The sequence below is a fragment of the Hipposideros armiger genome, unplaced genomic scaffold (assembly GCF_001890085.2).
Source record: "Hipposideros armiger isolate ML-2016 unplaced genomic scaffold, ASM189008v1 scaffold_136, whole genome shotgun sequence".
NCBI classification, from domain to species: domain Eukaryota; kingdom Metazoa; phylum Chordata; class Mammalia; order Chiroptera; family Hipposideridae; genus Hipposideros; species Hipposideros armiger.
The window spans coordinates 2776331-2791084 of NW_017731486.1; the positions used below are offsets into that span (position 1 = coordinate 2776331).

Genomic DNA, 14754 nt, shown 5'->3' on the forward strand with positions numbered 1-14754 from the left:
CAGCAGATTTTAGGACCAACTCCAGCATCCTTAGATGACCGAAAAAGACTTTCAAGAACTCATTTTTCCAACCTTTCCATCCTAATCTCCTACCATCCATGACTTTACTCCCACTGTATTATTGTTTTAAAACTATAGAGAAAAGAAAAAAGATCTGAGTATTTTCTCAGTTTGGGAAATTTTACTGTATAACTCCATACCATCTATTGTACATTGTTATGTTGGTAATTTTTATATAAATTGAACATTGTATTATTAAGCAAGTTTTTGCTTATTTGCACAAAACAAAAGATACTGTATATGTTTCAAGTATCCAAGGTAAGGATTGCTTGCTATAGCCATATCTGTTTTTCTCCTCCCCCAGGCCACCTCTTGGCTAGACAAGGCAATCTTATAACATCAATGTACTCTAGTTCTTGTCCTTAACCATGTCCATGCCTTTCTTGTATTTCCATCAGCTCTTCTTTCTCAAGGGGTGTTGTGCTGATTAATGCCCCAGCATGATGCCTGTATATCACTGGGCTCCATAAAGTTTGCCATTATTTTCATCATAAAGAGAAGGGGAAGTTTTCTTTTTCACATCACCAAGAACATCCAACATGTGAAGATGTCTGTAATAAGTACTAAAATTTTCCTGGTGAATAAATGGCTTTAAAGGTTCTGCAGAGTTTTATGTACGAACTTGTGGGAAAACACATGACTTGTACGTTAACTTGGTATGATATGCTTTGCATATTCATACAACATCACAGCCATTTACTCCTATTTGTCCCATAACCGTGGATGCAACATGATGAAAACTATCAACACTCAGAGTAACAGATGTGTATTGGTCATCAAAGCCAATTCAACAACGGAATATCTTCACACACATGAAGCAACTTGGCAACAGTGGGACAGAAACACATCTTTGGCAATAGCGAAGGGCTCACCTTTTCTTCATTACCAGCACAACTCCAAGGAATATAATAACAAACAGCAAGATGCCAGCAATGACTCCAGCAATTTTCACTGTATGGTCTGTTTGTTTCTCAGGTTCTGGGACAGGTTTTGGAGTGGCCGCTCCTACAGAGGAAAGGAAATAAAAAAGGAGAGAGGGTGGGTAAGAGAGAATGAAGATGTTACATTTAAAAATTTTTGCTCCAGGTAACAGAGAAATAAGACTTATCAGAGCCTGCAGACAGACAAGCTTTGCTTTTTTCTATAGCTTTCATGTGCACTTAAAGGAGTGTGACTGTTCACACTGTTCTTCAATATTGTTCTAAATTATAACATAAGTCAGATAACACACCCACAATGGACCCTTTTATAAGAGACTCTTCTCAAACATAGTTTTTAATATTTTTATTATCTTTACTGACCCCCTACTCTTTCTGCCATTTAAAAATTTGCTAACAACACAATAGCTATCTGAAGCCTCTACCCAAATTTGACTTGCTGGAACATTTTCCTCAATTATTTTCCATAAATAAAGCAGTAATTCCATTATGTATTAGCCCAAACACCTGGAAAAGTGAGATAAGCTCATTTACCATGCATTTTATCAGCAATTCCTTTTTTTTTTTAACACAATAGAGATTTTCCCCCTGCCTTTGGAAATCTAAATCTAGGTCACATCTGGTAGGCAAAAGACTCCTTCTAAGCAATTTATTCACTAAGTAGGAAGCAGCTGATGATCGCACTACTGGCACCCACATTTAATGTCTGTTTAAATGAGATAACCAAAGCCTTACAGTGGCGACTGTCTTAGCCCTCCTGTTTTCCCATTTCCAAAACACTGTTTGTCCTGTTTATAGTATAATGTGATAGAAGGTCATATCCATGTCTGATGAAATATCCATTTCCTTTGCTAAATGAGTTCAGGATGAAAAATATTAGGAAGGCAATATTCAATTCACTAAACAGAATCCATTTGTTTTTAAAGGGCTTCTACCTTTTAAATCAGAACAAGAGAGTGCTCAGAATCTGAGCTATCATGTCACTCTCACAAGGTAGACAGATCATTCTGAAAGGAAGAAAACTGTATGTTCACATTTCTCACCTTAGAATTTTCTCCTTATTTTTGTTGGTAACATGTAATTAAAATTGTATAGTGGTACTAGCCCTTTCTACACTTTCATTGGGTTTTTCATTCATGCTTCCTCTGGTTCCTGAAAAATTTAACCATCATCGTGTCTTGTGCATTCCAGACTGGGCTTATTCTAAGATGAGTCATTTCAGAGATATGCGGAGTGTCAAGTTATAACTTTCTGTTTCCATTGGGAACATATAAACAATGTTCCTTTCCAAAGGTACCCATAGGAAGGTTTTAGAGGAGGTTCTGCATCCTGAGCATGGCTGTGGCCATCAGGCTGGCAAAGCCAGTCAAGGTCAGGAGAGAAACACAAGTAGATGGAGGGTCAAGACATCTGAGTTCCCTCTCCGTGTACATTGCAACCAAAGTGACAACAATAGTGAGAGCAGTGATGTAAAAACCACACCTTACTAAATACAAACCCTTCTGGATAAGGCTTTCTAGGTCATTCTTATTTCTGACAACCTCAAGAGGATGCCTGCTGTTTTGTTTGAATGACTAGCCTTCAAACTAATTGTCCAGATAAACCTTGAAAATATTGATGTTTATTACTTTTTATTACAATTATATCTTACGTATACTACTCCAATATGCCACTGGGACATGCACCCAAATGGAAGATTTGAAGGATATATATATTTTTTAAGCTTTTATTGGGGAGTAGGGGGAGGGAACAGCGTTGGGGAATCTGGGAAGGGGAACAGAAAAGTTGCTGTCCTTTTGTTCTTCAGTCCAGTTGTGGAGGACGTCACTTCACTGGCCCATGTTGGTATTATCATTGAGCTCTTTCCGGGTGAGACAGATCAGTCGCCGGCCATTGGACAGCTGCTCACGACGGCTCATGCTGGCTGCGGGCCGCTCACAATAGCTCACGGCAGCCAGCCCACTGCAGCCCCACTGCAGCCTATGCTGTCGCTGGCGACTCAGGCAGTCCAGCTCCAGGTAGAGCTGTTGTTCACCATCTTAGTTATAGAGGGTGCAGCATCACTGGCTCATGTGGGAACCGAACTGGTGGCCCTGCTGCTCAGAGCTTGCATTCCCAAGCCAACTCTTAACCAACTGAGCCACTCGGCCGGCCCTGAAGGATGTTGTTACATTAAATAAATTGCAAGGAAAAATTTGAAGATATAACGTGTATGTTATAAAAACATGAATGAAAGTTAAAAAAAAGCAACCCATATCAAAATAATATATTTCAAATTCACAAAGCTGAAGAAAAGGTCCAATATTTTTAATATTGGTTTTCTATCCAATTGAAAAAACAACTTTAAAAAATCCAGTTGGTTTGATTCTTCCAAATGTTGGCATATTGGGAGCCATTCCATTTATCTCACTAGTTATAGATTGCAAGTTTTCCAAATATATTTTCTAAATAATGATTCACTAAGTTTTTATAACTAAATTATGCCAGTAAATACAACACTTGGGGAAGAAATTATTTAGAAAAACTTTATTTAGCTTAAAAATTTTAATATAACAAAACATCATAGCCACAACCCATACATTGTAAACACTCAGTAAGAGAAGAATTTGTCCTGTTGATGGTTGCGCATTTGTTTCTGTTAACCAGGCAACTAGTTATGTTTTACTTTGGCCATTTACCTGTGCTCTGTGAGAACTGGTGACTCTACACATTTTGGGTCAGAAAGAGACATCACCCTGCAGCCTCTCATTCCCTTTAGGAAGCAGGCAAGCCCATTGCTATGCAGGCAGTGTAACCTCAGTATTGTCATTCTTTAGCACTTACTTTTAACTCATTTCACATTGCAGGTCAAGAAAATGAAATGTTCTATCTCTGCAGCTCACAGCTGCAATGTGATTATGGTAGCAATCGTACAATAATGGGACAGCAGCTCACAAGAGGTGAGGAAGGCTGTCTGACGCTGTCTCTGTCACCCCCCTCGCCTGCACTAGGGCGTGGCCACTAGATCACTGTGATGTGCCTGAACAAAGGGACTGATTCAGATGTCTGGGTTTAGCACCATTCCTGGGAAGCATGAACATAGACACAAGTTGGGATGAAATAAATCACGGCCTTAAGACAGCCTCATGGAGGTGTGTGCCATTAGCTCTAGGTTCACTCTAGATACTTGTCATTCATTCCTGCCTTTCTCTACCTGCTCTGCCCCTGAAGTGGATATCTTTATGGTCTTCCACAGGATGCTCTCCTCTCCCACTTTATTTCTTTGGAAACATGTGGTTGTGAGCTGTCAGCCTCAGACAGAAGACAATTTGTGACAGAATGTGATTGCAAATGATAGCTTGTTTTTTATTCCCCCCTCACCCAAATCTCTGAATTTAACATTACAATTTACAAACTGCTTGGCAAAAGAGTTGTTTTCATAATATTTTCCCCTCTGTCCTGTTATTTTCTTGCCAGGTTTCTAATGGTATAAATTTTATTATTTTTTCAGGGGGTATAAATTCTAATTCTTCATAGAAAGGCATTTTTTTCTCTTCTACTGTGCATTCTGTTTAGAGTTTACTGAACATTTAATTCCTTTGAAAGAGAATAAATTTAAATGTGTGCATTTAACAATGGGCATTATCTACACTTAAACATATTCATTAAAATGATAAATAAGCAAAATATCTCTGGGAGACTGAGGATAGAGACTGCTAAAATTATGGAGCATAATCTGCACAGATGCCCACTCGACTGACTCCTAGTGACAGCTGTGGGTTTTTGGTTTTGTTTTAATGAAAGAAAATTAAAAAGGGTAGTATTCTAGTGAACCTAAATTATTTAAGTTTTCAGATATAACATCTAATATGAAAAATCTCAACAAAAAAAAGAAAAGAAAACGAATACCCAATGCAATATTTGGTTGGTTTTCAACTTGGCAGAAAACAGTTAGTCTTGGCCCAGAGTTTGTGTTAAACTAAACAGCAGCATGCCAGGTTGAGGACATGGTGTACTCAGCCACTGGTCTAGGGTTTCATCCCAGCTTTGGCTACTGAACTGGCTGAGGCCATAAAGACCATCACTGCCTCCAGAGCTACTGAACCCACTGCCCACAGCATCAGGGTTGTTTCAACTTGAGGAAATGGGGAGCCTTCCTAAAAGGAAGTAGGGGAAGATGAGGAAGTACCGAGGTGGCAGCTTGGCCACCTAGAACCTTTGCTTAATCGTGAGTAGTGCTAGGCTGTCCTTGAAAGTGAGGGGGAATCAGCAATAATTTTCACGTATTTAGCAACTGTTTATTGAGTACCCAGCTATGTGCCATGCACTATTTTAGTAATACAGCAGTGAACACATGGGTACAACAAAGATCTCTGTCCTCTTGGAAGTTACATTCTTGCCAGGAAAGACAGGCGCACATGTAAACAAATACCCTATACAGGATGTTGATGTGTGATACGTGCTACAAAGAAACATGTACATTGGGGTAGAGACTGCAAGGGCTGGAAGCTGCTACTAAGATCAGAGATGGGGGATCAGAGAAGGAATTATAGAGAAAATAACATTTGTGCAGAGACCTGAAAAAGGAAAGGGAGTGAGATATACTGATATTCAGGAAGGAGCATTCTAGGCAGTGGGAAGAAAAAGTGAAAAGGTACAAGGTGAGGATGAAATACTGAGGTCATTACTGAAGTGGAGTAAGTTGGGGGAAAGTGGTGGGACAAAGAATCAGTGTGAGGGGCATCTCTATAGACCACTAGAAAGACTGTTTTTTCTCTGCAAGAGATGGGGGCTTTGGGAGGACTCTGCATGGAGGAGTAATGTGATTTGGCTTATGTTTTAATAGAATCACACTGGCAGCGGTGTTTAGAAATAGACCATGGTGGGGGAGGTCAATGGTGGAAACAGGAATGTCAGTTATGAGGCTATTGCAATAATCCACGCAAAATATTAGGATGATTTAGAATAAGATGGGAGCAGTGGAGGTGGTAAGACACAGTCACACTTGAGAGACATTTGCCCAGAAACTGGAGGTAGAGTGTGTTGGTATAATCTCTAGGTTTCTGGCATGAGTAATTGAAAAGGTGGAGTTGCCATTTACTGAAATATAGAAAACTGAGAAGAGCAGGTTTGGAGAAGTAGGGGGCAAAAATCAGTTAGTTTTTGATATATTTGATAGCCAAAGGAGATATCGAGTAGGTAGTTGGAAATAAAGGGAAGAGACCTAGTCTTAGAGCATACACTTTGGGGTGGTCAGCAAAAAGATGGTATTTAAGCCATGAGTCGGCATGAGGGCACTTAGAGGTGAATAGAGACAGAGGGTGTGTCACGAGGAGGAACCAGTAATGGAGACGAAAGAAACAGCAACTGAGGGAGGAGGTAAATTAGCGAGAAGGAAATCAGTGTGAACTCAGATAAATAGGGAGCATCAACACGGGGGATCCAGAGAGGAATGTAGGGATTAAAAGAAGTTCTTGTTTTTTAAGGTGGGAGAAATTAGAGCATCTTTGAATGCTAATCCTTATGATCTAGTAGAGAGGGGCAAGTTGATGATGCAGGAGAAAGAAGATGACTACAGAGCAATATGCTTGAAGGGACAGAAAGGCATGGGCTCCAGCACCCAAGGGAGGGGCTGGCTTCAGTCCTAGGACAGACACCTCCCTCAGAGAAATAGGAGGGATGACAGCACCTGGGCACAAAGGTTGAGGGTAAGTAGATGTGATGGTCTGGTACTGGAACATTTGAAAGGTGTCTTCTGATTGTTTCATTATCCGAGTGATAAAGGAAGCAAGATGTGACTGTGGATGAGAGAGTAGGTGAGGGAAATTTGGGGAAAGAGGAGAAGTTTTAAAATAGCTTACTATGACAGTGGGAAGGTGAATGGATGAGGCTGTGGATATATGGAATTTGCTGGTGACTGACCTTGAGTTCTAGAGGACACAGAAGAAGGGTTTTGAGAGATGGAGAGAGAAAGCAAATAAGGTTGTACAGGATGGTGATGGGGTAAAGGTCTAGGAGAAGAAGGGAGAGATAGACACCTGGGCTTCTTGAGAAAAAGGGCCCAATGAGATGAATCCGGATGATCCCAAGGCAGATAGTGATGATGACATGTGAAGGTTGGGGTAGGGGCTGAGCATTAATCCAGGAGCACAGAGCTCTAGGGCCCCCTCCTAACTCTTCATAACTAGGATTAAGAAGGGGAAGAGGACGAGGAAAAGGCAGAAGGTGATGCTACTCAGAATTACATGCTAAAGGTTGGCAGGTAATGATCAATGATCAAATTAGTGGTTGAAGCATTCCTGGAAAGGACCCCTGCTCAAGCAATCTTATTCATATGATACAGCTAATCTTTTAGCAGTCTTAAATTACCAGCTCAGTATTGAGTGCTTTTTATGCTCAAGGCACTATAACTAAGCTCTGTGGAGGAATTGGAGATGAGTAAGAAGACTGACACCTCATCCTTCAGGGCATAATACAAAAAGCCATGTGAAGTGTCATGGGTGAGCTACAGAATCCAACTAGGGAAGAGTGAAGAGTGAGATTAGGAAAAGCTCCTTTACAGAGGTTGCAATACGGGTGGGCTTGAAGGATGGGGAGGATTCCAATAGATGGGTGGGTAGAATGCTTCATAAGCCAAGGCAGGTAGGAAGCACAGTGATCTCTGTGATCATACCCTCACTTAGCTTGTCTGGAACCTGGTGCAGTTGGGGAAGCAGTGGAGGAGTTGGCTTGGGAAACTGAGGCTTTATGGTGTAATGGGCATTGCTCACTGCCTATATTTAAATAAGGAGACCCAGAGGATAACAGAGCCTTGAGGAGGATAACTGTGCAGTACTACCCAGGCTCACTGAAGAAAGGAAAGGAAGGCTATTCAGAGAGCCACGGGAAAGCTACTGCCTCACCTAAGCCAGGAGCCTCTAAGGTCTGATCTAACAGGGTGACTGGAACTGAAAAGACACAAGGGACTCCCAGAAGGCAGTCCACTGGCTGCTGCAGACAGAAACACTTAGGTCTCTGAGTACAAGAGACTCGGTGGATGCTGGTGCCATTTATGGAAATACGTGGCCAGTTTCCTCTCAGGGGAAACATGTGTTCGGGTTCAATGTTTGAACTGAATCCAAGGGACAAAATACTTCATTCTCATTACATGCAAAACATTTTTGGGGCAAATGAAATACCAAAATACCACTCCTAGTATGTGGGGGTAAAGAGAGAAAAAAGTTGGGGACAGCAACCATGGGAACTGCTGAAAAGAAAAACTGAGGAAATCGAGAAACCTTATGAGATGAGACACAAGAAAAAAGTAGAAAATAAAATGGAAGCTATGGAAATATGTAAAAATATTGTTCTGCCAAGTGTGCATCAAAGAGCAGTGGTTCCAAAAGATATTCTAAAATTTCAATTAAGGAAGCCTTAGATACTTTCTACTAGCATTTTTATAACTTTATAGAATAGAGAATGTATTTTAATTTTCATAGGTTTTTTATTTTTATCTTTTGCAGAGAAAGATTTCTTTTCTTTTTCTTAAAAATAGCAACACCTGGTTTTAAAGATTACTATGAGACAGTTCATTCTCAGAGAATTAGAATTCTTTGCAGGCTGTATTTAGTTTTCTTCAGTTGTACCTTAACATCACACATATTCGTGAAACATCTCCAAGATTTTTCATTTAAATCACATATCATTGTTTTTCTTCCTGGGAATGCAAAGTCAATCACTGCTCCTGAAATAATCTACATTCACTTTATGTATTATCTGTAACCTGATTATGATTTTGAATTTATAAGTCTTCTTTTGTCCCTAATTTCCACCGTAGGCATGCAGAGTGTGTGCAACTTACAAGAAATAATTTGAAACATAATTTTTCATATAAAACTGAGATACTGGATTGTTTGATATATACCATCTCTAAAAATCTAATCTACTTTTTTATTTTTGTTCTAATTTCCTGACAGTTACTGCTCTCATTTATTGATGTGGCCAACACACAATGGTTAAGATCTATCAAAGCATTATCACTTACTGTCTGGGCACTAAAAGTTCCAGGCAAATTATTACTGCTGCTACTATGCTGATGAAATAGCTTCATTTTTTTCCATTTGCATTTCTCAAATCATGGTCAAGTAATACAATGAGGAAATAGTTTGTCAATAATAAGGTATCAACTGTGTTTACCTTTCATATAAAGTGAGTAATGAATAAAAGAAATGGGAGTGGATGTTTTGGAGGCTGTGCCAGTTAAGAGTGGACATTTCCAACAGTTTGTTTGAAACTAACTTTGAAGGCTCAAAAGGTGGCCCTTAAAAATGTACCAGGGATATCTGGGGTCTTAGGAGAGAATGGGGTCATAGAACTCTTTGACTCTCATTTAGTAAGCATACAATTTTCCCTCAAACAATGAAGCTCTTTATTAAATAGGGTTTATATTAATTGTGTCATTCTGTTTAGTATATTCCAGAACAAAAGTTCTCCAATTATAGAGAGTTTAAGAATAATTTGGAGAGTTTTTGAAACATGCAGATGGTTGGGTTCCCCACTGACTCCAGATCCAAGGTCTGAGGTAGGACCCAGGAATCTATAAATAACACCTTAGGTGATTCCCTATACAACATGAAGAAAAATCCAACTTGAGAACCATTGCTCCTAAAAATCTGTGAGGAAAGTTTTTATAGACTATGGCAAAATGGAAAAAAATATTTAATTGGGTTATTTTTTAAAACACCTGATATATTAATATATTTATCAGTTAGCCAATTTCTTTTATTTCACTAGTTAAAAATATCCCTTTATACAATTAAAAGCAAACCTTAGTTTTTTTATAACTCCAGTAAGTAGAGATTGGAAGACACTTTTAATTGTCAAGGAATTTAAAGTATTGTGACCAATTGCCCAGATGCTGCTAAATTAGATAGGAAGGAAGAAGGCTGATCTTTTGGAAGACCTACTTTATATGCCAGGTATCTTACACAACTCTTTTATTTTATATTACACCACAAGGTGTAATTAATACCATTTTACAAATGAGGAAATTAAGGCAGCAGAAGCAATCAGGCTAAGTAGCTTGTCCTAAATCAGTGAGACAGGAAATAAGGGGGCTATACTCTGTATCTAGGTGTGTCTGTGAAGTCCACACTTGTTTCATTGCATCACAACTTTCTCCAATAATACAGTAAACTCAGGTGATTATTGCTAACACTTTGGAATACAAGATTCATTTAAAATCATCTCGATCAGTTGTAAAGAGGAGAGCCAACAAAAGAATGAAACCAACCAACCAACCAACCAACCAACCAACCAACCAACCAACCAAATAGAAGTACAGAACAATGCAGTAAGAAAATTGAAATCCCGAAAGAAAAACTAAGATGACTATATGAGGACAAAGGACTTCCTAGGCCGAAGTGCAGAAAAGAAAGGCCTGGTAATATAGTCATTGTGATTCTGAAATGTACTAAAGGAGTGATATGCACATAATCCTTCCAGGGTATAAAATTCTGGTCAAGGTAGAGATGCTGAAAAAGAATCAAAAAAAGAAATACAAATGATCTACAAGGTAGAAAAGAAGGACTATGAAAAAAGAGAAAATAAATTAAGGTCATTTATGTAACCACAGAGAAGACCAGCAGGTGCTGGGATATTGTCTTCTACTGGAGCTAAGATTATTTCAAGAATAAGGATTATTTCTTATCCATACCTTTGACTTCTAGTGATTAACACAGTATCTTTGACACAGTGATTAAGTGATAAGTCTTTCCTGAATAAATGTCGTAAGACATGCAGGAGGCATTTATAAAGATAATAATGACCACATATGAGCTGTGTATGTATGTGGCATATTTTTGAACATATATACATAGACTTAACAGAGCAGATGTTCAAGTTCTTACAGAGAAAAGCTGCAACTTTTTCCTTTCTGTATCCTTAGTGTTAGAATGTATTATGTATGCAATAAAAGTCAGAGCAAGCAAATAAAGTTTGGTTGTACATAAAGGACATTTTGACCCTCAGCACATAAAAATAAATATATTACAAAGGAGGAGGTTTATTCATTCTATCTTTTGGTTGAAGAGTAGTCACCTGACATTAGGCAGGTTAGTTTTTACCTCTCTGCCCTAAAAAGTAAAAAAATGCTATACTTTCTTTATCTCTTCTCCACTCACACTGCCACAAACTTGGTTTATTTCTCTTCAGGACTTTAGTACTTGACTCCCAAGTAGACATTGCATCCAGTCTCTTTTACATACTGCAGCCATATTGATTTTCCTAAAGAATAGCTCTAATCAGGTCACTCTTTCATACAAAAAAAAAAACAACAAAACAAACAAACAAAACAAACAAGCAAACAAACAAAAACAAAACCCACGAGTTTCCTAATGCTTATTTCAAAAGGCAATCAAGGTCTTCCGTGAACTGGCTCCATATCCTATTCCTAACTTTATGCCTCTCCTCTTTCTATTTTTCTTCATTCACCTATGTTCTAACCAAATGGAAATGTTCCATTTTCCCCATACATCCAACATTCCCCCTTCTAAGGGCCTTTGCTTCTGCTGCTCCTTCTCCATAGAAGCATCCCCCTACTCACTTTTTGTAGGTTTAAATCCCACCCATCCTTCAAAAGGCTCTAGCCCAAATATTGTTCCTGACTGCTTTGTATAAAGTATTTTCTTTCCTCTGGAATTGCTGTAGCAACTTGTTTCATCCCCTCGCATAGAACTTACTATTTTTGACCTTTAGTTCCAATATTTTGTTAAATCCCTTATATTATATACTAACATAAGTTCCGTGGGACAAAGCAGGTTTCATATTTTTGGCCTCACATGACCTGGCCTATTATCTTATTATGTGTTCACAGTGTTTGCAGAAACATGTTTGTTGAATCAAAGATCTCTTACAATAAATCTTATTTAAGTCTTTCTGCCTTTCTCATTTGGACTGTTTTCATAGTTTACCTATTATTTTTCCATTTATATTAAAGTTCACAGACATAGGACAATGGGTATGAAAGGACAGAAAAAGGAGGAAAAGTAGAAGTGGAAAGTAAAAACAACAGGTTATATTTTGTGGTCTTTTCTCCACCGATTCCCAGTATTTAGTGAGGGGGCTATTAAGAAGAGAGGTATCTGCATGGGCATCAAGACAACATGCTGAGAAAGGAGGAAAATATCTGAACACTGGCTCCACTGAGCAGGCCAAGAGACAGCCAGGGAGCAGAGGAAGGGTTCTTCTCAGTATGTTGATGACAGATAAAAGTTTTTACCAGTAAATTTACTGACCAAATTTTCATCAATGATAAAATGAGATTAATAGAAAGAAAGAGTATGGAAATAAATACTAGGGGCAAAATGTTATATCTCCAGCACCAAAGCAGAGAAATATATATCCATCAATGATGAGAAAGTTAACTGGGTACATTTCAGAGAGACAGGAAATGAGTATCTGACAATTATAAAGTGTTATGAAGTCAATACTTGTAATGATTAAGTGGCTATAGACCATTTTTCATGATCGCATATGGAATTTGTTTTAGGAGTCTTTAAACTAGCCAAAATTTCTGCTGTAGGGTAATTAAAATGGCCTGGGGCATTTTAGAAAACAAAAAGGAGAAACTTCTAATAAGATAATGTTAATATAATTCAAGCTATTAATAACATTTTCATTTCATAAAATGATTACATCATTCACATGACCCTGCTTTGAAACCATTTTCTAATTTTGTTGTTATTATAGAAGAAATAAGGTAGAAATCTGAAAATTGCCTTTATTAAGCCCCTAAACTGGCTAAAGACACATGTAACTTACTCTGATGTGGTCTTTCCCTATGTGCATGTGTGTGCATGTGTGTATGTAAATTTATACGTAAATATACACCAATAGCTAAATAAATTTTTCGAAAACTTAGAAGAACCCACCAAATTGGTTAATAATCTTGAGTAAAAAAGACAGCACCTAGGCAAAATCCCAGACAAAAACTGGTCTGCCAAATGTGTTTTCACTAAGAGCTCCAACTGGAAGAATAAACTGTTATAATTAATAATGCACCATAATTAATAATTGCATCATTAGCAATACCAATAAGTAAATTATACTATTAAACTGAACATCAATTACATTGCTGAAGTGATGTATTGCTTGGATATTTACTAGAGTAAATGGGAAAACTCGTCAGAGATACAGATAGATGTGCTGAACAGATGCCATTTATTAACCCCAAGGCAGGTGCCAGGCTTATTTTCAAAGACTGTTTTTCAGAGATAGTTTTTTAATCTTCAAAATGAAAACAACATGTTGAAGAAAGCTAGGAATGCTTCTCATTCCCTAATAAACTGCTCTATGTTTTCCAACTTCATATCCGGCGTCCCAGTGTCTGAAAAAGTTATTTAATGAGATCATCTATAATCCTTCTTAATAGAATTTTATTAAAGTGCATCCTCTTAGGTTTCCTTGAGAATTGAGTTACTGAAGGGCACACACAAAGAGAGGTGTCCATGTTTAAACCAAGGACAGTGAGGGACAAAGGAACCCCAAATGGCCAGGACAACAAAGAGAGCCAGGTGTTTCATTCCAAGTGCTGAGCTACAGGAAGCACAGAATAGGTTATACACTGCTTTGGGCTATTACTGCTTCAAATAAAATAGTTGTCTTTGAAAATGCAGAAACTTTTTTCATCATTCTCATCATCACCATCACTGCTAGTAGCAAGATAATAGCCTGGGTCATGCTGCTGCTGTTTATATCCCAAAGATGGGCAAATGCAAACTATCATCCATGGGGAACTCATTATAGGTCTTGACATATGATAGAATAATAACATTCCTCTAATGCTCCGGTGCTCCTGGAGACACAGCACCCAAAGAGTGTTCATGTAAATAACACCCTGCGTAGCATCAAAAAACCCATTCATTTTCTGAGTATCAATACTGAACCTCTCTGAAGGGCTGGAGCATTCAAACTTTGGAGTGGCAGTGGCCAGTGTTAATTACCTAGTTCTCTTGAAAGCCCTAAATGTCATAAAACAATCCTCTATTAGAAGAATAACAAAGCCACAAAAAAAGTTGCCAGCAACTGCCATTTCTTCGGCCTTTAGTCTGGGTCACCTTTGTGTGAGGTCCATTATATATGCATATTACTGTACTCATTCTTACACTGCCCACTATGAAATTATGAAATAGCACTCTCCCTGTTTTACAGATATGGAAGCTCAGATTTAGAATTTAAGAAATTTGCCCAAGAAGCCTGGACTTGAACTCACTACCTTCTCTTTAAAGTAAACACTTTCTGAAATAAAAGAAGATACAAACAAATGGAAAAACCTACCATGCTCATGAATAGGAAGAATTAATATAGTTAAAATGTCGATATTGCCTAAAGCAATATATAGATTCAATGCAATTCCTATCAAACTATCTAGAGCATTTTTCACAGAAATAGAAAATATAATCCTAAAATTTATATGGAACCAGAAAAGACCCCAAATAGCTATGGCAATCCTGAGAAATAAGAACAAAGTTGGGGGGATCACGCTTCCAGACATTAGAACGTACTACAAGGCTACAGTAATCAAAACAGTATGGTACTGGCATCAAAACAGGCACATAGATCAATGGAGCAGAATAGAGAGCCCAGAATTAAATCCAGGCATACACGGGCAGTTAGTCTATGACAATGGAAGCAAGAATTTACATTGGGGTAAAGATAGTCTATTTAATAAATGGTGCTGGGAAAATTGGACTGACACATGCAAAAAAATGAAATTGGACCACCTCCTTACACCACATAC

General features: G+C 38.2%; 1 protein-coding gene across 5 annotated transcripts in view; it reads right to left on the reverse strand.

The window, feature by feature from the left end:
* The window catches only part of PTPRM (protein tyrosine phosphatase receptor type M), a 672175-nt gene that overhangs the window by 282361 nt on the left and 375060 nt on the right, over positions 1 to 14754 (reverse strand). For all 5 annotated transcript variants that reach the window (XM_019649948.1, XM_019649947.1, XM_019649950.1 and 2 more), the window contains one exon: positions 933 to 1065. In XM_019649948.1, the coding sequence (XP_019505493.1) occupies positions 933 to 1065 (133 nt within the window). The remainder of the gene's footprint in view (positions 1 to 932; positions 1066 to 14754) is intronic.